This window comes from Humulus lupulus, unplaced genomic scaffold (genome assembly GCF_963169125.1).
Source record: "Humulus lupulus unplaced genomic scaffold, drHumLupu1.1 SCAFFOLD_261, whole genome shotgun sequence".
Taxonomy (NCBI): Eukaryota; Viridiplantae; Streptophyta; class Magnoliopsida; order Rosales; family Cannabaceae; genus Humulus; species Humulus lupulus.
In genome coordinates, this window is record NW_026908799.1 from 1 (window position 1) to 27457 (window position 27457).

Below are 27457 nucleotides of genomic sequence, written 5' to 3' on the forward strand. Positions count from 1 at the left end.
ATTTTCAGATTTCCTACCAATTACATATTCAGTATTTTAAAACCCACCAAAAATAGTTTTCAGATACTGAACCAATCATATTTTCAAAAACATGTTTTTAGACTATAAATTCATATTTTTATTTCAGAAACACACTTTTTGAAAATATAATTTTCCAATCGCAAACCAGTCAGGCCCTAAGGTTCCAGACAATTTGTTATTCGACAAATTCAGGTAGTTCAGAAAAGTCATTGTTGCCATGCTGAAGGGAATTTTACCCGAGATCGAGCTTGTTGTTGGACAAATTGTTCCACACAAATTGTTCTAGGATAGGTTAAGTTGAATTAATTCCACAAGATGTGTTAGTTCTTCTGCAATTTTTCCTGTCAATTTATTGCTTGAAAGATCAATAAGTCTTAATGATCCAAAATTCGAATTATTCTCATATATAAAGTCATTTACTATCTTAATAGACAATATCATTATTATTTAAAAGTGTGTCTTCTTTAAATCTTGGTATATATGAAAGGCATGTTTAATTCATATATTGTGTTCATATTGAAAAAATGAAAGATCTAATTATTTATTTTTAAAAAATATTTTGTAAATAAATAAATTATTTTCTTGCCTTAAGAAAAAGATTTTTTAAAGAATTAAATTGTGAAATTTGCTTGTTATTCTTTCCTTTAGCAATTCGACTATACAATGAATTTTCCAACTGAAAAGATTATTTTTATTTATAGAAATAATTTCTTTAAATAAAATATATCTTCCCTTGTTTGGAAAAGAAGGCTTTTTGGTGAAATAAAATCATTTTTATGAGATATTTTATTCTGTGCAAATGAATTACTATAGGATTTGATTTATAATAAATAGCATTTCTGTCATCCGAACTATGACTACTATATGATTGTGTCCCATGAATGATTCACGATGTTAAAAATTCCTCCCAAACTATACATGTTACTGAAATATGAAACTTCTGTTAGATAATATAAAAATGTGCTTTATCGGCTTCGGTCTTAGTTGATTTATATTATTTTACAAATAATATTATATTTTGATTAAATGAATAATATGACAAATAATAGAGTGTGACAAAGGTTATTTTATCAAATGTAACATATATTGTGTGGAGTTATAATTTGATAAATAATGATCATAATAAATTTTGTAACATATAGAGTTGAGTTACAATTCTTAAGAAATAATGATCATAAGTTTTGTAATTCTCACGAGAACACTATAAATAAAAATCATCTTGCTCACTTGGATGTAATGTGTGAATGTGAAAAAACACACTACATAGATTTAAACACTTGTGATGACATGCTCATCTTAAGAACACTATGATGAATATGAGAGAATGTTTAATAAATCCTTAAAAGCATTTCTAGAGAATATTCCAAAAGTGTTCTTATGAGGTAAGAAATAGTTTTTAGGACAAAAATTTTGAACCTTGTTTAAGCCTTGAGATCTTCATCTTCTACCTCCTATCTTATGTTGATTTACATAAGTTATATAATCTATTCCCGTCTTTTTTCCTTCTGCAACATTGCATGGTTTGAAAAAAATATCTTAATTCATGTTTTTATTAAAAAAAATCTTAATTAAGTTAGCAATACTTTTTTTTAGGCTATTTGGGATTTTTATAAGATGTATACATTTTTTAATTTGAAATTATTTTCTTATATTAAATTATATACATAGCACTGATGTGTCAATGATAAGTCAATGAGCAAATAGTCACGTCAGCAATCTATTAAAGATCAAATTTAACCAAAATCTCACTTTACAACTGTATCAATAATTCGGACTAAGTTTTAACCGCTCGAAAAAAATCAGGGATACAATAATATATATCATAATTAGGGGACAAAAATCCTAAATAACTTTTTTATATACAATAATTCATGTTAACATTTTTAGTTAATACTACATATATACATAATGTCAAAATATATATACATATGGTGTAATCTACAAATCTTGCATTAACGCATATACATACCATCCAACAAAACATAAGGAAAAAAAAAATTAAAAAGACATTGAAAAAGTTATTGTCATTAAACAACCTTAAATTTCAAATTTTTACGTCAATTTTAAATAATAAATATGTTTACATTAAATTTAACAGAAAGTTTATAACAACAGCTGTTGCGCAAGTTCTGCTAGAGACGGCATGTCGTTTTTGTTTTTGTTAAACTAAAACGACGACGTGTCGATTTTATTTTCTGTTCCCGCGTTTTGCTAGAAAACAGTTTGGCTTGGTCTTATAATAAGGGCATTATCGGTATAAAAGAAAAATATATAACCGATTTAAAGCAAATTCAGGAATCTCGATATGTATATATATATATAAAGCCCAAACACTGAGATTTTTTGGGTTAAGAGAAAAGCGCAATCTCTTCTTCTCTAGGGTTTGCGAAATTGCTTTCTCTTCAATCGAAACCCTAATCATTGATCACCAGGATTATTAGATCGGACCAGAAAGAAAGAATGTCTCGGTGTTATCCTTATCATGGACCTCCGAATGCGAACAAAGGAGAGGCCTTGGACGAGTTGATTAAGGTTCGTTGAGCAAATCTGGTTTTTGCTTTATTAATCACAACAACAAGGCCTCTCTTTTTACTAGCGTATCGAACAATAATCGAGTTTGGAGGGATTTTGATTTTGTTGTCTGTTCGATGGATTTTGATTTTGATTTATGTGGATTTTGGGTAAAATTGATAACTTAAACGATCTAAAACATATCGAGGTTAAGTTAAGAACGTTGTTCTGTTTTTATTTTTTTATGAAATTGTTTATTATCGAATAATGAGAAACACTGATACCCAAAAAGATTTTAGTACATAACATTTGAATGTGTAATGGGTATTTGTGGATTTGGATGGTTCTTTGTTCTGCTCTATACAGTGTCTTATGATTCTCGTTCTGGTGCTTCAATAGCTTCGAAAAGATAAAGATGAAACAAAGTTGAAGAGGATAAAGTTGAGGAAAGAATGCTCAAGAAGTACTGAGACAGAAAAATGTGATAAAACAGTGAAAAAGAATGATTTTCAAGAGAAGAAGAAGAAGAAGAGAAAAAATGACTTTAACGGTGGGCACCTTTCTAAGGCAGTTGTAGAGGAATCTGATCAAGTTGACTCGAGTGATTTAACTCAAGAAGACGAGCAACCCACCATAAGCAACAACAAGAAGAGGAGATTGCATGAGGTGGAGCCCTTGTCTAACGATGGTGACAAGGAAAGTGAGTTCCTTTTTTCTAATCTTGAACTCGTGTTTGTGAGCACCATGGTTTTATTGATTTTAGACACTGATAACAATCTATGTCTGTTCATTCAAATTTATTGTAGGAAGAAAGATTCGTATCCGGATACCCAATATTGGATTCGGGAAACATAGCTTTAAACCCTGCCGGGAATTGCCATTGGCTATACCAGAGAGCAGAAATGAAACGAAGAGGTGTGGACTCGCTCTTAAGCAATGCCAAGAGTTGCCATTAGCTACACAAGTGAGCAGCAAGGAAAGTAAGAGGCACGAAGCTCAGAAACTCTTCCCTAAACAAGGTCGAGAGTTGCCTTTGGCTATGCAAGAGAGCAATAAATTTGAGAGTAATGAACCTCGGAAACTCTGCCTTAAACTATCTCCAGAGTTGCTTAAACAACGCCAGGAATTGCCATTAGCTCCACAAGTGAGCAGCAAGGAAAGTAAGAGGCACGAAGCTCAGAAACTCTTCCTTAATCAAGCTCGAGAATTGCCTTTGGCTATGCAAGAGAGCAATAAATTCGAGAGTAATGAAGCTCGGAAACTCTGCCTTAAACTATCTCCAGAGTTGCTTAAACAACGCCAGGAATTGCCATTAGCTCCACAAGTGAGCAGCAGGGAAATTAAGAGGGACGAAGCTCGGAAACTTCCACTTAAAACATCTCGTGGGTTACCTTTGGCTGTACAAGAGAGCAATAAATCCAAGAGAAATGAAGCACAGAAACTTTTCCTTAAACCATCTCGAGAGTTGCCATTAGCTCCACAAGCGAGCAGCAGGGAAATCAAGACGGGTGAAGCTCAGAAACTCTGCCTTAAAACATCTCGAGAGTTGCCTTTGGCTATTCAAGAGAGCAATAAATCCAAGAGGAATGAAGCTCAGAAACTGTGCCTTAAACCGTCTCAAGAGTTGCTTAAACAACACCAAGAGTTGCCATTAGCTCCACATGCAAACAACAGGGAAAGCAAGAGGTGCGAAGCTCAGAAACTCTGCTTTAAACCAGCTCGAGAGTTGCCCTTGGCCATACAAAAGAGCAACAAATCCAAGAGTGATGAAGCCCAGAAACTCTGCCTTAAACCAGCCCAAGAGTTGTCCTTGGCTGTACAAGAGAGCAATAAATCCAAGAGTGATGAAGCTCAGAAACTGTGCCTTAAACAGTCTCAAGAGTTGCTTAAACAGCGCCAAGGGTTGCCATTAGCTCCACATGCAAGCAACAAGGAAAGCAAGAGGTGCGAAGCTCAGAAACTCTGCCTTAAACCAGTTCGAGAGTTGCCTTTGGCTATACAAGAGAACAATAAATCCAAGAGCAATGAAGCTCAGAAACTCGATCTTGAACAGCAAGAGAGAAGAGAATCCAAAAGGGTCTCGAAAACCAGTTTATGTGTTGATGATGATAGTATTCAACGCCCGGACTATTTGTATAGAAAATTGATAGAGCATTGGGTTCTTCCAAAGATTGACAGAGAACATAATGATTTTGAGGACGAGTGGCTTATTGGGCCAAAGCAAGAAAACAGGCAAGAGTCCAGAATACATGAAGTAGCAAATGTTGTGTCATGTTCTATGAGCTCCAGTTTGTGGCCAAAAGCTCACTACTTACCTGAAGCTGATATGTTTGCCCTGCCTTACACCGTGCCCTTTTAATTTTTGATGGTTACCTTTATATTTTTTTAATTTTTTATTTGGTTCATTGTCTTGACCAAAGAACAAAGAACGATACTGAAATTTTTTCACATGACAAGAAGTTATTATACGCAGTGCAATTTTGTAAAATATGAATCAAACTAATTTACAATTTTCCTTAGAATATTGATAGAGATAATGTAAAAAAAAAAAAAGGCAAAATGTGTTGGTCTAAGTAGGCCTATGCATGCGAGAAGCTAAAAGAAAATGACACTGCGTTCATTACTTATACTCGAAGAATAAGAGAGTAGTGAGGCCTCCTTATCTAGACTTGGGAGTAATAAGCTCAAGGCCACCCATGAATGGCCTCAGTGGGCGAGGGATAATGACAGAGCCGTCTTCTTGCTGGTAATTCTCAAGCAGACATACGAGCATTCGCGGTACAGCACATGCTGTCGCATTTAAGGTGTGAACAAACTGTGGTGGTGCACGGTTACTCTTCCCCTTTTTAGGGGTGCTCCCTGCTAATGTTTCCGAGGGGCGATATCGGATACCAAGGCGACGGCTTTGATAATCTGTGCAATTTGATGCGCTCGATATCTGTTTGAGGATGAATTTCGATTTCATTAGGGATTAAGAAATGCTACTAACAATGTCAAATGATCAGATGACAATAGAAGTGGCAATACCTCGCCAAACCGTTCTAAACCAGGCATCCATGCCTCGATATCATATTTGCGGTAAGCAGGAGCACCTAAATCACCAGAAGCCATATCCAAGATTCTGCCAAGAAAGTTCATCAATCATGATCAATCAAAAACAGAGCAGGATAATAACACAACCAATTAGAAGCCACTGGATTGAAATTGCTAACTTATAATGTAGTCCAAGGGACGAGAACATGTCTTCTTCAATTCTGATGAGCTCCTCAAGATACATCTCACTCTCATCCGGTCGGCAGATGATGAACATCTCTGCCTTACTGAACTGGTGAACCCGATACAGACCCCTGAAGGTAAGCATAGCCAGTTAGCAAAAACATTGCAGCTAAAGAAGAGTGACACGTATAGGGTCAATTATCAATCCAAAAATGACATATTCCAGAGCATTTTATTTGTTGAAAGCAATGTGGCGTATAGCGTGCTGAGAATTTACCTTGTTGCAGCACCAGCAGCACCGGCTTCGGTACGGAAGCAATGGGAGAATGCCACATACTTTAGGGGTAGCAATGATTCAGAAATAATAGAATCCATATGAATTCCCCCAACTGGAATCTCTGCAGTGCCTATGAGACACTGGTCACTACCCTCAATAGAATAGACCTATGTTTAACTTGAACATGATCAGTACAATGGTAGAACTATCAAAGTACCTTAAGACTCAAAGAAAAACAAATGCATCCTGCGTAAAGTAACTGAAACCTTCAGGTGATTTCCAACAATTTACCTCCCAGCAAAATATTTTAGCTTTTATTTGTTAAGAAAATTATCTTTATGGAAGAAGTAGAAAATTAAAGCTATAATAAAGCAAGGGAGAAAGATATATACCTGTGTGTTTGTTCCACGAGGTTGAAAACCACATTTTTCAACAACAGAAGACCTGACAAGTTCTGGGGTTGTTAGTGGTGTAAAGCCACTTTTCATAACTTGTGATAGTGTCCAGTTAATAAGCGCCATCTCTAACATAACTGCTTCATTCTTCAGATAATAAAACTTTGATCCACTGACCTGAAAATAAGGACTTTAGTTGGTGTAAAAGCCTATTACAAGTGACAGCTCAAACAATTATATATATAGGATTGGATTCAAAGCTTAGTTTGATGTAAGGGGTGGGATTATTTATATAAATATATATATATAGACACACATACATGGCTTCAGCAATTATATGAACATTTATACCATCATGTCAACTAAAAGGATCAAAGAAAAAAGATCATCATGGTACCACTGAAGCAGCATCAAAATCAAAAAGATCAAGCTCTTTCCCGAGTTGTTGATGATCCTTTACAGGGAAGCTAAACTCGCGTGGGGTACCAACCTAAGAAAGCACATTGATAAGTAGGAAGCAAGCAGAGCAAAACAAAATCCAAGACACCTTAAGAGATGAAAATGTAAGAAGAATACCATCTTTCTTATGGTTGCACAATCTTCCCCGCCTATTGGAACATCTGGATGGGTCAAATTTGGTATACATTGAGCTTCCTGCTGAAGGTCGTCGGTGAGTTTAAGCAGGTCTTCTTCCAAACTAAGAAGTTCTTCTTTCAGATTCTTTCCTGAGCAAAAATATAACAAATGACAAGTAATAATAAGAACAAATTGAAGAATCCTGCAAGGAAAAACAGTAACTAGCACAGGGGAAACGAAGGCACTACTAATCAATCATACCTTCTTCTATCAGCTTCTGGCGCTCAGATGGTTCAAGCTTTCCTTTCATCTTGTTTGCCACCACATTCCTCTCTCCACGCAGCCGCTCAACTTCCTGCTATCTGTGAGTGAAAATTAGCTAAAATTGAGCAAGAAAACCCGATTCGTTAAAAATCGACAATATGCTCCATTTAAACAAACAAAACAACTTAGATAGGATTCAATCAAGACACACCACCCATACTAATTGTACATGTCAAATGCACAACTGAGGCTCATCAGAAAAAACTATTGAACCATTACTTGTTCAAAATGTTTTCTCTCACACACACTATGCTTATTATTCATATATTCAATAGTTCTGCACAAAACCAAGTTAACAGATATAAAAAGAGCCGATAAAGAAGGATAAACCTTGAAAAATGGACCTTTTGAAGATTAAGCATTTTCTCATACAGCTCGAGTACAAGCTCCAAATTTGCATTGGAGTTTCTGTTACTTATGTTGACAGCAACAGCATCCTTGTTATCCCTTATCCATTTAAAGTCAATTGCAGCTTTCCATTGTTGTTTCACAACTGCATTATATATCAATCATATACACGTGAGTTGAGTCTGTATCCAATTCAATCCAAGATTCAAAATTGAAGTAAAAACCATTCATAAGAGAGAAAGATAAGAATACCCTTTTCATCTGTGGAGTTTTCCGTTGTTTTTGTGGCTTCAACAGTGGAGGTGGAGAGGGCTCTAATGGGGAAAGAAAACGAATGCCTTTCAGGACTGTTATGTCGATAGAGGAAGGTTTTGGAGAGTGACCTGAACACCAAGCGAGAAGAAGAAGAAGAAGAGGGAATCGCCGCAAACTTGAGGGCGTGTAAGGTTGTCCCGCCCAAACAACACTGCAAACCCATTGAGTTCCGGTGCTGTGTTGAAACTCAGTGTATGAGTACGAACCACTAACCCACTGCTCCGGAGAAGATGCCTCGTCTATATTTACCCATTTAGTGGCTAAGCCAGAAAACTATGCAAAATTATTTACAAAAATAAATATAATTTTTTAAAAAAACAATTATGCATTTATATTGTAATAATTTATAGAAGAAAATTTCTTTTTTGACAAGACATACAAGATGAATTTAAAGTTGGGGATTTAAGGAATTATGATTTATTGTAAACCTATAATGTTAAAAGTAGAATTATAAATTATTAAAATTGAATAAGAATTATAAAGTTTGAATTAGCAATAATAATAAAGTTTGAATTGTAATTTTTTATAATGTAAACATTTTCAGTTTTATGAGATCAATATGATTTTAATTACAAAACTATTTTTTTGTTAGTTGAAGTTTTATAGTTTTATTTTAATTCTTATATAATTTTTCTTTACTATCTTTAGGGTAAGTACTACATCTAAGTGTTTATCTGATCTGATTCAACATTTTTACTTCTAATCAATCCAATTAAAGGCTGGATGTTGAAAATAAGCATCCAATCCAATCTGATTTAGCTTCAAAACCCAATCAAATTTGATCTAATTATAATTGGATTGGATCGGTTTTTTTAATCATGTTTTTTTTTATCTCTTAACTTAAATTTTAATATTAAAAAAATTAACAAATATAAAAAAATCATACAAAAAACTAACAATATTTAGTAATAATACTACATTAAAATCTTAAAATTATCACATTAAGTCCTTAAGATGATGGATTTACAAGTTAAATATAAAGCTTACACCACAACTATTAAAATTTAAAACTAGTAAGTCTCAAACTAATAACTAAAGTACTAATATAGCATGAAAATAACAATAATAATATCTCCAAAGTGCTAATATAGGATCAAAACAACAACAATAATAACATGTACTAAACGACAACTAATATAAACTAACATAATTAAATATATTTATATTTAATATAATATATATTTTTTAATTAAGGTTTGATTAGATTGGTTCCTAATTAATTTTTCAGAGTATCATCCAACAACCGATCCAATCCAATTAATATCCAACTTTTCAAATCCAATCAAATCCAATTGTATTTGGATATCTAATTTTTTATAATTAGATTGGTTCGGGGTAATTGGATTGGTTTGAATCCTTAGCACCCCTACTTGGAACCATGATTTACAAGTTGTATCAATTAGATCTACAACATTTATTTTATAGCAATTAGATTCTCAACCTTATTGGCTCACATATGTTATATTTTATAGAATTTTTCTCTATTTTTTACAACTTTTATTCTCTTTGATAAATTTTGTCAAAGCTAAAAAAAAGTACTAAAGAAAAAGACAAGAAAATTGGCTGATGATGGATCTAAATTTGATTTGGAAAATACTTTTAAAATTAAGTATAAAAGATATGGAGAAGATAACAATGGAGAGAAGAAAGTTTTGTAATACAATGGTTTGGACCCTTGTTATGGATATTTGGTGCTTCCAATAAGGATAGCTTATGGAAAATTCTCAATGCTTGAGAATTTAAGGGTGTGATTGGTGTTACAAATTTGTAACTTCCAACTATTACCCTTTATTGTGTAAATTTGGTGTTACACAATATTGAGATGAATTTCATAAAGTCATATGTGACATGGTTGTTAGAGATATGATTTTAACCCCAATAATGTGTTTTGGGGGTTACAAAATCATTTGGGAGGGTTTGGAACCTAATGGTCACTATGCTAGAGAGTGTAGGCATAGAAAAGACCAACAAGGACCTAAGGTGAATGCAACTCAAGAGGAAAACACAGTTGCTACCCGTAGTGAGGTGAATGCAACTCAAGACAAGGAGAAAGGGTGGTGGTATGATATATGTGCCACCATCCATGTCACCTATGACAAATCATTGTTCAAGACCTTTGAAGATTCAAAGGGCAACCATGAGATTCAAAAGGGCAATGAGGGCAATTAAAGGCTACTTAGCAAAGGTACCATTGAAGTATTTTTCACCTCCGGAAAGAAAGTTATATTAGTGAATGTACTTTATGTTCCCGAAATGAGTAGAAAATTGGTAAGTGGTGATTTGCTTGGCAAGCCCAGCATTAAAGCCATTTTTTAGTCCGGTAAACTTATACTTACCAAATCAAATGTATTTTTGGGAAAGGGGTACTCTTGTGAGGGTATGGTTAAATTGTGCACCAATGATGTAGCTTTCAATGTTATCAATAAAAATACTAATTCCGCCTATATTATTGAGTATAATTCTTTATTTTTGTGGCATCTTAGATTATCGCATATAGGTTTTTCAACCATGAAAAGAGTAGTAAAATGTGGTATGATTGCATGCAATATTAAACACTATGGTAAATGTGAAACATGTATTAAGGCAAAAATGATTAAGAAACAATTTCCTAGTGTAGAAAGATCGTCTAATTTACTAGATTTAATCCATAGTGATCTTTGTGAATTAAATGGTGTTTTAACTAGAGGTGGTAAAAGGTATTTTCTTTCTTTTATAGATGATTTTAGTAGATATACCTATGTGTTTCTTTTAAAGCATAAAGATGAAACTTTTGATGCTTTTAAATTGTATAAATTAGTAGTTGAAAATCAACTAAATAAAAAGATTAAGGTGTTAAGAAGTGATAGAGGAGGATAGTACTTCTCTAATTAATTCAATACATTTTGTGAAGAAAATGGTATAATTTATGAGTGCACCGCACCTTATACACCACAACACAATGGTGTTGCTGAAAGGAAAAATAGGACTTAACTAGATATGATAAATTCTATGTTGGTGTTTTCTAAGTTGAATCTCAACTTATGGGGTGAAGCATTATTAACCACTTGTCACATTCTTAATCGAATACCGATGAAGAAAAATGAGATATCTCCATATGAGTTATGGAAAGGAAGAAAACCCAACATAGGGTACTTCAAAGTGTGGGGGTGTCTTGCATATTGCAAGAAAAACGAACCTAATAGAACAAAGTTAGGTTCAAGAGCCATAAAGTGTGCTTTTGTTGGTTATGCCAACAATAGTAAAGCTTATAGGCTATTAGACTTAGAGTCTAACATTGTGATTGAATCTAGAGAAGTTGAATTTTTTGAGAATATGTTATGTGACAACAATTCTCAAGCTTCAACATCTCTAAAGGAAAATTTGTTATATGAGAACAATTCTCAAGTTTCTACATCCAAAGTTGATTCTCAAGAGGAGAATTCTCAAAAGAATGTAAAGCAACCTTTTGAACTTCGAAGAAGTCAAAGACTTAAAAATCTTAAAAGTCTAGTAGTGGATGAGATAGATTCTCAACGAATTTCATTCTACATGGTAGAAGGAAATAGAGAGGAAGTCAGTAGGAAAATTTCTATTGTACTTCTGATTGAGGATGATCCTAAGACTTATAGAGAAGCTATGCAATCGAGAGACAATACAATTTGGAAAGAATCCATCAATGATGAGATGGATTCCATTCTTTCCAACAACACTTGGGAATTGGTAGACCTCCCACCGGGGTCTAAGCCAATTGGGTGTAAGTAGGTATTTAGGAGAAAATACCACACTTATGGCACTATTCAAACCTTTAAAGATAGATTAGTAGCTAAAGGGTTTAGGCAAAAAGAGGGTATCGATTATTTCGATACCTATGCGCATGTTGCAAGAACAACTTCTATAAGAATTTTGTTCGCTTTAGCTTCTATACACAACTTGTATGTCCATCAAATGGATGTCAAAACGGCATTCCTTAATGGTGACCTCAATGAGGAGGTCTATATGGAACAACCCGAAGGGTTTGTCCTACCAAAATATGAACATAAAGTATGTAGACTTGTAAAATCCTTATATTGATTGAAACAAGCTCCTAAGCAATGGCATGAGAAATTTGATCAAGCCATCATGCCTAATGGGTTCAGACATAACAATGGAGACAAGTGTTTGTATTCCAAAACTTGTAAGGGATATGTGATCATTGTTTGCTTATATGTGGATGACATGCTTATTCTAAGTAATAGCATGAAAGGGATAGAAGAAACGAAGAGGTTTCTATCATCAACCTTCAAGATGAAAGATCTTGGAGAAGTTGACACCATACTTGGTATCAAAGTAATGAAACATAGTGGGGGTTTTGCGTTGGGTCATGCCCACTATGTTGAGAAAGTATTGAACAAATTTAACCATCTCAAGGTTAAAGATGCCAATACTCCATTCGATCATAGTGTAAAACTATAGAAGAATGAAGGAAGAGCAGTGGCTTAATTGGAGTACGCTAGTGCTATAGGGAGTCTAATGTACGCTGCCCAATGTACTAGACCTGATATAGCATTTGCAGTAAGTAAACTTAGTAGGTTTACAAGTAATCCAAGTGTGGATCACTGGAAGGCGATTGGAAGAGTCCTAGGTTATCTCAAGAAAACCAAAGGACTAAGCCTTCACTACTCCAAATTTCCTTCAATCTTAGAAGGATATACAGATGCAAGTTGGATATCCAATCTTGGGGACAACTTGTCCACAACTGGTTGGGTATTTACACTTGGTGGAGATGCAATTTCTTGGGGTTCCAAGAAACAAACCTGTATATCTCATTCCACTATGGAAGCAGTGTTTATAGCTCTAGCTGCTACCGGCAAAGAGGCTGAATGGTTAAGGGATCTCTTAATAGAGATACCCCTAATCAAAGAGAATGTCTCCACTATATCGATACATTGTGATAGCCAAGCGACATTGGCTAGAGCATACAGCGGAGTGTATAATGGGAAGTCTAGACATATTAGTCTAAGACATGGATATGTAAGAGAGTTGATTCAAAGAGAAGTCATCTCAATATCCTATGTGAGAACAAGTGAAAATCTGGCGGATCCTTTCACTAAGCCATTAACGAGGGATTTAGTGGCTACATCATCTCGAGGGATGGGACTTAAACTCCCTAAAGAGATTCACGACTGATGATAACCTATCTTAACACTAGTTATTTAACTAGTGTTAGGTTCAATAGGTAACAACAAGTCAATCAAGTGAATATTAGTTGTACTCAAAAACAAGTCTCATCTGAGATATTGAGTACTTGTGAGTTACCAAGTTGAGGGTTAAAACCGAAAGGATTTTTAATAGAATTCAGTCTTGTGAAGACAAGTATTTTTGGGAACAAAATACTGTAAGAATTCTACTTATATGGACCTAGGGGTGATGCCGCCTCTCATGAGAATTGGGAGTATTCTCAAGAACGTCCTTGAATGGAAAGTGCACATGGCCACTAATGATGCAAAGCGAGACATAGAGGTCTCAAGTGAACATCGCAAAGGTGTGTGTTATCACCGATTTGTTATCATGAAAAGATGGTTCAACGCCTAGTGCAACCAAATTTTCGACAAATTTTGTGATAATTACACTATAGTAAAGTTCAAGTAGAAAAACACTTTACTCTATGCACTAATGTAATGACTCCTATAAAAGAGAGTTCTTATTTAATCAAGTGGGGGATTTGTTATATTTTAAATATAATGATTAATTAAATAAGTTTACAATAGACAACTATTTAATCTAGTGGGGGAATGTTATATTATTTTATAATATAATGTAATATTAAATTATATTGTAATATAATGTTTTAGATTAAATAAATGTGACAAATAGTGTCACATATTGTAACATATAATAGAGAGTTACAATATTTAGATATATGAGATATATCCAAATATGTAACATATTTGGTGTTACAAATTTGTAACTTCCAACTATTACCCTTTATTGTGTAAATTTGGTGTTACACAATATTGAGATGAATTTCATAAAGTCATATGTGACATGGTTGTTAGAGATATGATTTTAACCCCAATAATGTGTTTTGGGGGTTACAAAATCATTTGGGAGGGTTTGGAACCGTTTGAAAAATAGCACATTTTCAATTGCTAAAATTGGTCAGTGGTCGCAGCCTGTGGGACAGAGAGCAGTGGTCGCAACCACTGATGTCCCTGGCTGCGGCCACAGGCATATTTCTGACCAAATTTTCAGTTTTTCCAATTTTTGATGAACGATTCCAAAATTCCAAATAACTCCCAAATCTCATTTTTACTTCCATAAACATCCAATTAATCATTGGTAACAGGCATGGGGGTTGGTGGAATTTGAAATTCAAAGGGTGTCTCTAAACTCTATAAATAGGAGCCTATAGCTCACTTGAAAGATACAACATTTCTATCCATTGGAGCACTTGGCTGAAAACACCTTGAGGCTTGATAATTCTAGAAAGCATTCCCAATATCTGAGAGAGATCCCTTAATGTTTGAGTTAGGGGGAAATAAGCTTTTGGACAAAGGTTTCAAACCTTGTTCAAGTTGGTGATCCCCAACACTCTTCACTTAGGTTGTGTAAATGAGAGTTTAATTTTGTTTCTGTTCTTACATTTTATACTATTTCTTTTCTTCTTATTCTCTTGTTCTATTTACTTGTAACTTTTGTTTAAAGTTGTAATCTTCCTTTCTTTTGTTTCAAACACATTTACTTTACTTGTAATATTTTTCTTAGAGTTGTATTCTCACTATTCTCTTCTTCTTCCTCCTTGTCTTTGTTTATTTGTATTTTTCAGTTATAGAGTTGTAACTCCTTTTAATCAATCATTATTTATTTATAATATTATTGCATATAGAGTTGTATTATCTTACCATTTCCATTGAGACGAAAACTATTTTTCCTGACAGGACGTTCCTATGCTTCGCAATGGTTCCATGCTAATGATGTTAAGAGAATTATTAATATACCTATTGGTCCAAGTTTACAGGATGATTCCTGGCTCTGAATTTTGAAAAATCTAGTATATATTTTCTCTATTAAGTCGGCATCTCGTATTGCTCAGGGCCTCTATGAGATGAAGCCTTCGCAAGACGCAGTCTGGAGGATTTTATGGGGATCTAAAATCCATAGCGGATTCAAATACCTTTGGTGGATGGTCTTATCAAACACGTTAAAAACTAAGGCTATGTTTGGTAGGAAGGATGGGGAGAAGGTGTTAGGAACGAGTTTCCTAATACGCAGCGGAATGGTGGTCGATTGGCCTAGTGTACAACAAAAAAAAATTGTAACATATGTAAACTGTCTTTAAATATGTGGATCCACTAATATACATACATTAATCATAAGCAAGAAAAGAATAGAAAACATACCTCTTGATGTCTATCAAGTGTCCTTGCTATATTTTCGTAATTTGAACGAACTTCCTACCCAAGCTGCTCCCAGGTACTCACACCAAGATCTTTCACAACGTTCTCTACACCTCAAGAAGTATGTGGGCACTTAGAGAACAAAGGATAGTTAATTTCTGATTCTACTTGATGTACTCAACACATGAGATCAAGAGAATAGGCCTGAGATTGGTTCTTTATCTTTTTCAGGGAGAGATAGAAAAGTATCGTTCTTTTCTTTAGAGCGAATAATAATGTCTCTTTCATTTTCTGATAAGTCTAACTTAAATAGAAAATATTAAATTTAAAAAATAAATTTTTAACCAATTTACAATTTATTAATTAATTAATTAATTCTCTCATTAATGAAAATATCCAAAAGCTAACTTTTGAATTTTTCATTAATTAATTATTAAATAAATAAAATTAAAAAATATATCCCTAAAAAACTCTGTAGTACACGCCACACACAGTTCATGGACTATGTGTGTTGTGTACCACCCTATATTTTAAGGATTTTTTATTTTTCCATAATTATTTAATTATTTATTCAAACTACCTTATCAAATAAAAATCCAACAACCTGGTAATTAATTCAAATTTGAATTAATTAATTTTTTAACTAATTATCAAATATAATTAATTATTTGAATAAATATCAATCTTTTAAATTCAAATTATCAGATTATTATCTCCTACTCAAATAAAGATATTTAATTAACTCTACCAATTAATTAAAACCAATTTAAATTTCAAAATTAAATATTTAATATATAATAATTTCAAAAATTATAATTAATTAATTATTTAATATAATTTTGAAAATAAATTTAATTATTTAATATAATTTCAAAAATTACATAATAATTAAATATTAATTAATTTGTTAATTACAACTAATTTGTAATTAATTAATCAATCACTATTATCACATAATTACATATTTGGCCCGAAGAATAAATTTCTTCTTAAATATGACTTTCAACCATTTTTCCATTTATATCAATTCTTGCCTTGAATAGTGTTGATAGAGCCGATGTGAGGACCTATGGACCTATAATTCCAAGCTCCAATCAATTTGAGATTATTAATTAAACTATTTAATTAAATAATCTTAATTTATTAATATCATCATTACTCCACTATAAATATGAGATTGCACTATTGTAATTATAGATATTTCATTTACTGAGTACTTTATAAAATAAAGTGTCCATTGATATAATCATTTCATACAAATTAATCATCTAATAATGGTTCATAATTAATCAGGAATAAAATTACTATTTTACCCTTTTAATTATATATTGTTTCCTTAAGTACCATTGACTTTACTAGTGAAGGTTAATTCATAACTAAATTATGAATTTGAGCTCAATAACATTTTCAGTCCCAAAAGTCAACCCTTAAGAGAACCATTATTCAATCTCTTACGAGAATGTATAGACTATGTATATGTATACTTTGTCCCCAGCCATTTACATTAATGAGTTCCCAAAATAAAAGTTTATAGTCTAATCATTCTGACAGGCCCTAACGAGTGAATCAAATAACACATATAACATAAACAGAAGTTCATAGTAACTTCAGGATTAAGATCTATTTGTATATGATCATCAGTTGATATATTTAATTAATACTTTGAAATGGTATTTAACTAAGTATTAATAAACATATCTGGTCAAGTTCTATATATTCTCTAATATATAAAGTACCTCCACTAAAATGTCTTACTACACTAATAATCCGGATCTAGATCACATGTATTCATAATAGTAGTGGACCGTACTTGCAATAATTAATCTAAAGATTTCATAAATTTTATTTTACTGCGAATTATTCAAGTTCATCTATCTCAAACACATTCATCTCGTACCAATACATGGTTGAGATCACATATACACTACAAATAAATGTAACTTTTAGTGACAGTTTTTTAGTCACAACATATATTTTGTGTGACTAAATGTCACTTTTAATCACAACAAAAAATTACCTGTAACTAAAAATTCATACTTAATCACAAGTTGTCACTAATGTAGTTTTAGTCACAACCTATTAACTTTAGTGATAAAGTTTGTTGTGACTAAAAATATATTTAGTGACATCAAATTGTGATTTTTGTGACTAATACTTTTAGTCACAAACTTTTTAGTGATGAAATAGGTAAGATAATTTTTCTTTAGTTACAAATTTTTTACTTGTAGTCACAAAATTTATTGTGACAAAATCTAAGATTTTTTGTAGTGATATGAACTTAGGAATTTTTCTGATATTTACATTATATTATCACAGAATAATATAGTCCATAAAATATATGTATAACAAATCCAATTTTTTTTTTAAAACAATGTCTACTACATATATACTTTCAGGATACAATTCTCAGCAGTTCGATGGATCATGGGAAGTTTAGGAAGGATAGAGATTATGATGGATGGAGGATAGTAACTCTCGTTTATGTTGTTTGGTATGGAGGATGAAGTTAGAAGGGTGGAAAGGAGATTAATTATTAAAATTACTATATTATCCTTTGTAGCATAAATATTTGTTAATTTTTTAAAAGAATAATAATAGTATTTTACATATTTTGGTTGTCTTTTTTTTTTTTAATTCTTCCAAAAAGTGAATGATTGAATTTTAATGGGTTGGAGGGAGACTCTCTCCCTCCATCTCTCCTCTCCCTTCATCTCTCCCTCTTACCAAACAATATATTCTCCCTCTCCATTCATCTCTCTCCCTACCAAACATAGTGTAAGACTGCTCTTAGTTTCTTGTTGTATGGGGATAACATCAACTGTGTGTTTTGTAACGCTTGCCATGAGGACTTCTTGCATCTCTTTAGGCATGTCGGCCCTTTGGTTCACTGCTTTATGGGGCATTCGTACTACGGAGGTGCGTGTGACCTCGTGGTCTTCCTGGTTGATGCACTTCAATATGAACCAAAATAGACCACCAAGTTTATCCTTTGATGAGTTTTTAACTAGAGCTTCAGCTCTAATGGATATTATTTGGAAAGAAAGAAACTCCTTAGTTTTTGGAGGGGAAGAATGTGACTTGGCGACCTGATCATAACCTTGTCTTCTGATGTGGCTATTTCGGACTATGGCTCTATGGTTACTTTGGTTGTGAGAAACTCAAGTTCGAGTATCGTCTACCTTAAGACAGAATGGATTGCTCAAACAGCTGTGATGAAAGTTGCTTAGTTGGTTGGTGGTGGACAAAGACTGGCGCTTGGTCATCTTTCAATCGGATTCGGCTCATGTGGTCTCGTCGTTTTGAGAACCGAACAAAGCCTCCTAGTCTCCACTCCCTATAGTCAACTTAAGGTCTCGGTTCCATGTCGCTACTGACAAGTTAATTGCCAGTGTCGTAAAAGTGGGTATATAACGTGTGGGGAAGACATCATACTGAGTGTCTTGTCTAAAGCATTGTTATTAGAAAGAATTAATATAAATTCTAAATTTTCATGGTAAACCGAAATAAGGGTCTCTATTGCGCAATGAAATGAGTATCTCTGTGTTTATTTTAATTTAAAATAATGTAAATTAATAACGTTATAATAGTCTCTATAAATATCATGAAGAGTAGCAGTGAAGAATCGATTCTCATAGTCAATATCCTCATTAGAGTCTATGGCTACTCAAGCACGTCATCATCAGCGTCATTCATCGCTGAGTCAGCAACAAGTGTTTTTTATCGTACGTATGTCACAAAATGCTTTTAATATTTTATGAAAACTTTAGGAGTACTCTTATTCCCATTAAGACCTAGGCAACTCTATGAACACTAAAGTAGTAGTGTTAGATGAAGTTCACAGAAACAGAGAAAACTGTATATTGGAAAGAAAACCTCAGAATTAAGAATTGTTAATTGATTTCTGAGGTGAACAAACTCTTTATTTATACTGAGTATTACGAAGCTGTACAAATGAAATATGCTGTTGCAACAGAAAGCTTAACAGAATTATACACTCAACTAACTAACAATTTGTTGGCTATCATCCCCCCTCAAACGAAAAGGGGTTGTAATCACTTTGAGTTTGTTCTTTAAATAATGAAAACGATCTTTGGGCAGAGACTTAGTCAGAATATCAGCAACCTGGTCAACACTGGGTACATATCTAACAGAAACTTCACCGCTCAAGATCTGCTCACGCACAAAATTTAAGTCAATCTCTATGTGTTTGCAACGGGCATGAAAAATAGGATTGGCAGCAATCTTGGAAGAAAGATCCATCATGGACGTGTGCCTTTCAAGTCTAGACTCATGCGACATGTGGAGAGCTTGAACTTCTTCAAGCGTAAGTGCATCGCTTCGAGACGTGATTCCAGAAACAACAGGATCAAACTTCGGTTCCAAGCCATTAAGCAAATGAAGAATCAAATCCAGATCAGTAACAGAGTGACCAGCAATGGCTAAAGAATCACAAATGGACTTAATCTTGTCGACATAGTCAGAGATGCTGAGGTTACCTTTTTGAATATTGGTTAATTGACCTTTGAGCTGTAGTAACCTAGCTTTTGACTGACTGGAAAAATTTTTCTCAAGAGCTTTCCAGACCGTATATGAGGAATTGTAACTGGAGACAGTTCCAAGAATCGCTTCCGTCATAGATGAGCGAAGCCACGATAGTAACAATTGATCTTTCTTTCGCCATTGTAGATACATCGGATTCGAATCGCCATTGAGGAGTGTCTGCGGAGGATGAAGATCACTTAAGTGTATGTCATCAAGGTCATGACCAATGACCGTGGGTACGACTTGGGAATTCCAAGCAAGAAAATTAGCTCGATCTAGTTTTATTGTGAGAGAGGAAGTCAAAGAATTTGAAAAAGGATTCCAATGGGGAAACGCAGCAGCAGTCGGTGGAACCGGTGGCCGAGGATCAGTGACACCTACTGGAGACGAGTTGTCGCCGGAGGAGGCCATTGACGCGAGTCAGAGGCGTCTGATACCAAGATGAAGTTCACAGAAACAGAGAAGAAAACAATGAAAAACTGTATATTGGAAAGAAAACCTCAGAATCAAGAATTGTTAATTGATTTCTGAGGTGAACAAACTCTTTATTTATACTGAATATTACGAAGCTGTACAAATGAAATATGCTGTTGCAATAGAAAGCTTAACAGAATTATACACTCAACTAACTAACAATTTGTTGGCTATCAGTGTTAAACACTAAAATAATGTTGAATAATTTTAATTCTATATTTTTTTCTAATCCAATCATAACACAAAAAATTATACCAAAAAATATATTCAACATTATTATATTCTCCACAAAGTACACATTATATTATTATATTATTATATTATTTTACAAATTAAATAATATACATATATTTATATATAAAAAATATTAATATAAAACACAAAAACTAAAAAAGAAAAAAATTTACCGTAGTGAACAGTGCCACGTCAATAATGTCGTGGCACTGTTCATGTACGTCATTTTTCAGTCCCATTTAGAGTCTCATTTTGCCGTGGTGAACAGTGCCACGTCAATAATGTCGTGACAACTTCAACTGTAAACACTAAAATGGTGTTAAACACTAAAATAGTATTGAACTAATATCAATGAAATAATTTTAACACCATATTTTTTTTCTAATCCAACCATAACACTAAAAATTATACCAAAAAATATATTCAACATTATTATATTCTCCACAAATTAAACATTGTATTATTATATTATTTTATCTTACAAATTAAATAATATACATATATTTATATATAAAAAATATTAATATAAAACACAAAAACCAACAAAAAATTGTCGTGTCACACGTCAAGTCAATAATATCGTGGCACTGTTTATGTACACCATTTTTCAGTCTCATTTAGAGTCTCAAATTGGTGATATATGGTGTTTTGCAATCCCATTGGAGTTGGCACTAGAGAAATGTCTAAGTCCAATATCATATAAAGTTGTCACAAGTTTATTCGCTTGTTAGTACCTAATAGCAGCTCTCATAGTTTTAATAATCAATGAAATTTTTATTTCTATTATATTATTCTACATTTTATTGTAAGTAAAAGTCTGTATACCAACCATACACAACGTTTGAATAATTCCCATCTTAACATTTTCTCGCTCGGAAGACTTTCTTGGAAATCTCAGCGCAACTCTCTTTTGTTTTTATTATAAACTTTCTTTTGTCCCGATCTTCTTAGTCTGTACACACACCAAATACAACGCTTGTATTTCTCCAACTACATCTCTATATAACCATACCATTATAACACCCTTTTTTAACATAAGAAAAAGAAAAAACGAAGTTTCATACTATAATATGTCTACTATGACTACTTCGAAATGTAGTGTGTTCCCAACGGTAGAAAAATGTTCATCAACAGGACGAGAAAAACATACGGTGGTAGCCGCCATGGACGGGACATTACTAAGAGGGCGAAGCTCTTTCCCTTACTTTGCTCTAATCGCTTTCGAAGTGGGCGGGGTTTTGAGGCTTCTCTTCTTGCTTTTCGCTGCGCCATTAGCTGGATTTCTCTACTACTTCCTGTCCGAGTCGGCTGGAATCCAAGTCCTCATATTCGTCACTTTCGCCGGAATGAAAGTCTCTGATATCGAGTGGGCCGGTAGAGCTGTACTGCCAAAGTTTTACTCGTCGGATGTTCACCCGGAGTCGTGGCGAGTTTTCTCTTCGTGCGGGAAACGGTGCGTTTTGACTGCAAATCCCAGAGTCATGGTGGAAGCTTTTTTGAAGGAATTTCTTGAAGCTGACATGGTTTTGGGGACTGAGATAGAGAGTTATAAGGGAAGAGCAACTGGGTTTGTTCGGCCGCCGGGAGTACTTGTTGGGAAGAATGAGGCTGATGCTCTGAAGAAAGCTTTTGATTTTGAGACTAATAGGCCTGACGTTGGGCTTGGTGATCGACTCACCGATGTTCCGTACATGTCACTATGCAAGGTATACGTATGAATTTAATAGTAATATATATGACAATTTTTCTTCACGGCCTCACTTTAAACTTTATTAGTAGGGCTCTTCACTGTTCTCGATTCGTATACAGTTTTTTGCGCAATTTTTTTTTATAACCATCTATATTGTAGTTGTTTAAAGCATTTGTAATTTTTTTGAAAACTCCGAATAATTTACAGTACCGAAAACTAGGTTTAAACATGTTGTTTTCCACATGCATAAAAAAAATTAGTCACAAGTGCAACATGTTTGAACTTAGTTTTCGGTACTGTAAATTATTCATAATATTTTAAAAATTGTGTCAATGCTCTAAATAGCTACAATATACACAGTCATAAAAAAATCATGCCGAAAATTGTTCAAAAGTCGATAACACTGAAAGCCCCACCAATAAAATTTGAAATGAAGCCCCTAAAAAAATGTCATATATATATATTAAATATAATCGTTAAAGACTAGAAACATTTATTTTTCTATCAGCTTCATATGATTAATGAAGTTTAAAACGACTAAAAATTCTTTCACAATACCAAACAGCAATTTTTTAAGAATTTAAAAATTAATTAATATTAAAACTTATAATTAAACTAATATGAATTTAAATATATTTTAATCATTCTTACCACATACAAGGGGCACCGTTAGAGTACAAGATTACAAAGAGATGGCATACTGTTATTGGTGTAATTCAATATCGAGTCTCACACGTATTTGAATTTAATAAATATTATAAAGTATCACTAACCAATTATGGGGTGCCAACTGGTCACCTTAAGGCGTGCCAAATAGCAACACTCATATATATTTACCTCAATGTTAACCTAAAGAGTGTTGTTATTTGGCATCTTAAAGTGTCCAACACCACATAAGGTGGTACCCTATTAGTTAGTAATACTTCATAATACTTATTAAATTCAAATAAGTGGAATCGATTAGATCCCACCAATAATATAATGCACCCCTTAGCAATTCTCTAACCTAAAATAAGTACCTTAATATTATAGTGAACAAAACTAGACCCCAATACTAATAATTATATAAATATATATATTTGATGTAATTATATAAATATTGTTACAAACTTGCAGGAGGGTTACATGGTGGCAGCCAAGAGAGACGTGAAAGCCGTGAGAATCCCCAAACCGGTCATCTTCCACGACGGTCGACTTGCCTGCAAGCCCACGCCACTCGTGGCTCTCCTAATAGTCTTATGGATCCCAATAGGCTTTGTCCTTGCCTGCTTGCGAATCTTCGTTGGCTTCCTCCTCCCCATGCACCTCCTCTACTACTCTTCTTGGGCCCTCGGCGTCCGCATCATCGTCAAGGGAACTCCTCCTCCACTAGTCAACAAATCTAACATCCTCTTCGTTTGCTCACACAAGACCCTCCTAGACCCGGTATTCCTTTCCATAGCCTTGGGCAGGCCAATCACCGCCGTGGTGTACTCACTCTCGCGGTTGTCTGAGATCATCTCACCCCTGAAGACCGTCCGTCTAACCCGGGACAGAGTTAGGGACGGTTCCAAGATCAAGAAACTCCTCCAAGAAGGTGACTTGGCCATTTGCCCCGAGGGAACAACATGTCGTGAGCCGTTCCTTCTCAGATTCTCGGCGCTTTTTGCCGAGCTGACGGACCAGCTGGTTCCGGTGGCTATGGTGAATCAGATGAGCATGTTTCATGGGACCACAGCAAGGGGATGGAAAGGGATGGACCCATTTTACTTCTACATGAACCCGAGCCCGGCTTATGAGGTGACCTTCTTGAATAAGTTGTCGCAGGAGTTGACTTGTGGCTCAGGAAAATCAAGCCATGAGGTGGCCAATTACATACAAAGAAGCATTGCCTCCACTCTTTGTTATGAGTGCACTAGTCTTACACGGAAACACAAGTACCAAGCTCTTGCAGGAAATGACGGAATTGTGCCTGTGACTGAGAAACCTTTTCTCCAACGGGCTGCTAATACAATTTCTTTTGTTTACTTTTAAGTTTTTCATTAATGGTTCTCTCAAAAGAAAAAAGAAAATTCATTAATGGTGGTCTTATCGCAGATAAAGGAAATTTTGTGTTTTAAAAGATTATTTTGTTAAGTTTAACAGAATATTCTAAATATTAATATAAATTTAAATATTATAAAATCTCATTATTATAATAATATATAATACAAATATGTAATAATTATATAAATTTTAATTTAAATATTATAAAATATTTTTATGATAATGTTGACCATTGAATTGGTCAACGACACGGAGTCAAGTAAAGGATAAAAATGATATGAAATCAAAACGAAAAGATAAACGACACAGAAATATTTATAGTGGTTCGGCCCCAATGGAATAGTAATGACCTACGTTCACTTAGTGTTCTTATTGATATAAAATCTCAAGAACTGTGATTAATGAACTCCGGGTTCACGAGTTTCACAACCTTTAGGATGAATACAAATATGATGAATAAAAACACTCTGATTCTCTTTTAGAATTCTCGAGTTTAGGAAGAAAGATTCCAAAAAAGTCCAAAAAGTCATCTCCCTTAAGCCATTTTTGGGTAAACATTTGCCTCCCAAGTTTATTTTACTGTGACCAGCATAAAGTAAACTTAAACGATCGACCTTCCTCGTGACCTGTCAGAGTCGTCAATGCCTTTTCGAAAAAGGTAACAAATCATGTCATTGCAGTTTCCCAAAAATCAATTTGACGGTTAACACACTTTCCCACGCTTCAAAAAATCATCCCCCATCTTTACTTTATTAATCGTGCCTCTATCAATATAAATAATCCTTCAAATTCACTTTTTACTTTCCTTTTTTTCCTCAAGAACACTACAGAACGAAGCACGAAGAAGGTAGCCAACTATTTCGATGTCACCCCTTTTCAAATCACCCCTAATGGATATAGAGTATTTTCTGCACTCTATATCCTCTATAACCATAAGAAGTGGCCCGTTCCTACGCCACATGAGATCAATTACATGTTTGATCTTAAGTCTAACCCCAACCATAACAACATGGGGTTCTTCCATTTCTACCATTAGGAGTCTGCTCGCACCTTCCTGAGCGACATCACCCACAAGTCCAATGTAGGGAAGTACTTCCTTACAGCAGACCTGATCGCCAATAACCTGGCCTTCACTCAAGGAGGTAAATCTTTTACTCACTGATCGTTTGATTTCTTTCAGCTCTTTTATACATTCTTTAGATCTTTTCGTTGTTGTTCAGGTCCATGGCATCGACCAGATCCTACTCCAGAAATGGACATAAGGGCAGCAGCCCTAGCCAGCATGACAAACATTGAGAAAAGTGTCAAAGAGCTGGTCACGGAGAACAACCTAAGGCTGGTCGGCCTTCTTGCACCTCACCAGGATGTGAGGGAATCGACAAGGGGAAGTGTTACTGTGGGAGAAGTTCCCGAGCAGCACCAAGATGTGTCACAACCCCCGAGGAGAATGGCTACAGGAGTGACCATTAGGGAACTTTCCAGCACTCCGCAAGCAGCTGCTGCCCCTGCCCAACATGGGAAAGGCAAGTAGAAACTTCCTGCACACCTCGAGCCCATACTTGAGTCATCGTATGAGAACGGTACTGACTTCTCACTCTTAGACAGTTTTCCCATTCCATGTCATTTATTTGACGGGGACAGCAACTTTAAATATGCGACTAGTTTAAATTCAAACTAATTCAAGGCAAAGAGTGAGTGTAGTTGTAGTACAATAGATAATGTAACGACCAGTAGTTTTAGCTCGAGTATTTTACTTATAATTTCTTTTCTCTCCATTTCCTTGTCTTTTTTGCATGACAACTTGCCCTGACTGATCATATGTTTCTTTTCTGCAGACATGCCTGCCGAAGATGCATTTGATTTGTACACCAATCCCACTACCACAACTCCTGCGAACAGGAAAAAATTGAACCGACGTCAGCCCGGAGAAGGCTGCAGTGACCCTTCCGTAAAAAGGGCTCGAACAGAGGACCCTCCTGCACCAACTCCCTCAAAAGAGACAACTCCTCCTCCAGGTCATGTCGACCAGAATCCTCCTTCTCCCACCGACCAGAATCCTCCAGCCCCCATCGACCCAAGTCCTCCTGCTCGACCAGATAGAACTCTGATTGAGGCTATGTTGAACTCTGCCTGCACTTCGGCCAGCGACATGCTGAAGAAACTGTCCAGACACTGGAGCATTTTGGAATCCTTTAGCTACGCTCCCACCACGTCGGTCGACCAGATCTTTAGTCGCGCGCTGAACGAACTATTCACTGTAAGTCGCCGCTTTCACTGTGGTTTGATTGTTTATCTCTTTGATTAATACTAACAGCTTTATTTTTTCTCTAATCGCAAGGGATTCTGACCGTGAGTACTAGTTGGCGCCGCTCAGAGGAGATGGTCGCAAAGCATTCTAATGAGATCAAAGCGGTCGAGGAAAGGCTCGCCTAGCAGCACAAGGTGGTCGAGGCCAAGCATGCTGAGGAGTTGTGAACAACTGAGGTTAAAATTGCCAAGCTCGAGGAGGAACTGAAGAAGAAGGGGGATTCAGTTGCCAGAATCACTGTCTTCAAGGAGAAGTATAAGGAGGCCTCGCTGACAAACTATTGAGAAGCCAACAAACTTCAAACGGACTTGGAGATCAGTCAAAAAGAGACTGTCGACCTCGAGGAGACCAACGCCCGCAACTTGGAGAAGTATAAGGGAGCGGTGTTCCATTGCTTCTATATGTTCTGGAAAAGCAACCTAAGGCGGACTTTACCTATCTACCATACCATATAAGGCAGGCTGAGTTGGCGAAGTGTATTGCTCTCCTGGAAGAAGAGGAGAAGGCTCAGAGATCCCCTAAAATATCTTTGGCAACAGGCATTGAGGGCGTCAATGAAGATGCTGGGGCCATAGTCGACCAGCAGCCACAACAGCCTTAGCAAGATCCTTCTGCTGCTTCATAATTTTAACTTTTTTTTTATTTTAATTTGTAACTTAGGACACACGAACTACGATTTGTGATGTCAAGTGCCGCGCAGGCAGTTTTTTTCTTTTAATTAACAATTCCATCCGAGCAGAAACTGCTCGCGGTGAAAAGGATTTTACTTTTGATATTATAATATTTGCACTTTATTATAACATCTGTAAACGTGACCTAACTTAGCATAGTACTTTATTTTGATTT

General features: G+C 34.9%; 3 protein-coding genes across 5 annotated transcripts; 2 read left to right on the top strand and 1 right to left on the bottom strand.

Moving 5' to 3' along the window:
- Positions 1-2364: 2364 nt before the first annotated feature.
- LOC133811669 (uncharacterized) lies at positions 2365-5020 on the top strand. The gene is made up of 3 exons (XM_062246206.1): positions 2365-2553; positions 2932-3232; positions 3339-5020. Exons 1-3 carry the CDS (start codon positions 2482-2484, stop codon positions 4889-4891), a joined length of 1926 nt encoding a protein of 641 aa, XP_062102190.1. The 5' UTR covers positions 2365-2481; the 3' UTR covers positions 4892-5020.
- LOC133811671 (serine--tRNA ligase, chloroplastic/mitochondrial-like) lies at positions 4968-8258 on the bottom strand. 3 transcript variants are annotated; one of them, XM_062246207.1, is made up of 10 exons: positions 7921-8258; positions 7665-7813; positions 7258-7351; positions 6997-7145; positions 6818-6910; positions 6418-6597; positions 6026-6192; positions 5745-5879; positions 5560-5653; positions 4968-5470 (listed from the first exon to the last, which is right to left on the bottom strand). In XM_062246207.1, exons 1-10 carry the CDS (start codon positions 8144-8146, stop codon positions 5192-5194), a joined length of 1566 nt encoding a protein of 521 aa, XP_062102191.1. In that variant the 5' UTR covers positions 8147-8258; the 3' UTR covers positions 4968-5191. The 3 variants fall into 3 exon arrangements, with proteins under 3 accessions (XP_062102191.1, XP_062102192.1, XP_062102193.1); XM_062246208.1 differs by lacking the exon at positions 7921-8258 and having other exon boundaries at positions 7258-7358; positions 7665-7799; XM_062246209.1 differs by lacking the exon at positions 7921-8258 and having other exon boundaries at positions 7258-7358; positions 7651-7789.
- Positions 8259-21639: 13381 nt separating this feature from the next.
- On the top strand, positions 21640-24291 carry LOC133811668 (glycerol-3-phosphate acyltransferase RAM2-like). Its single transcript, XM_062246205.1, has 2 exons — positions 21640-22294; positions 23395-24291. The coding sequence occupies exons 1-2, from the start codon at positions 21659-21661 to the stop codon at positions 24289-24291; spliced, it is 1533 nt and encodes a 510-aa protein (XP_062102189.1). The 5' UTR covers positions 21640-21658.
- Positions 24292-27457: the final 3166 nt, after the last annotated feature.

Excerpts from the sequence above, each read along its gene's own strand:
- LOC133811668 (XM_062246205.1), top strand. The coding sequence starts at position 21,659 with ATGTCTACTATGACTACTTCGAAATGTAGTGTGTTCCCAACGGTAGAA. Across the intron at positions 22,295-23,394 it reads CGTACATGTCACTATGCAAG|GAGGGTTACATGGTGGCAGC; the intron begins GTATACGTATGA and ends ACAAACTTGCAG.
- LOC133811669 (XM_062246206.1), top strand. The coding sequence starts at position 2,482 with ATGTCTCGGTGTTATCCTTATCATGGACCTCCGAATGCGAACAAAGGA. Across the intron at positions 2,554-2,931 it reads CCTTGGACGAGTTGATTAAG|CTTCGAAAAGATAAAGATGA; the intron begins GTTCGTTGAGCA and ends GTGCTTCAATAG. Across the intron at positions 3,233-3,338 it reads TAACGATGGTGACAAGGAAA|GAAGAAAGATTCGTATCCGG; the intron begins GTGAGTTCCTTT and ends AATTTATTGTAG.
- LOC133811671 (XM_062246207.1), bottom strand. The coding sequence starts at position 8,146 with ATGGGTTTGCAGTGTTGTTTGGGCGGGACAACCTTACACGCCCTCAAG. Across the intron at positions 5,654-5,744 it reads TCCCTTGGACTACATTATAA|AATCTTGGATATGGCTTCTG; the intron begins GTTAGCAATTTC and ends CTTTCTTGGCAG. Across the intron at positions 5,471-5,559 it reads GTTTAGAACGGTTTGGCGAG|ATATCGAGCGCATCAAATTG; the intron begins GTATTGCCACTT and ends ATCCTCAAACAG.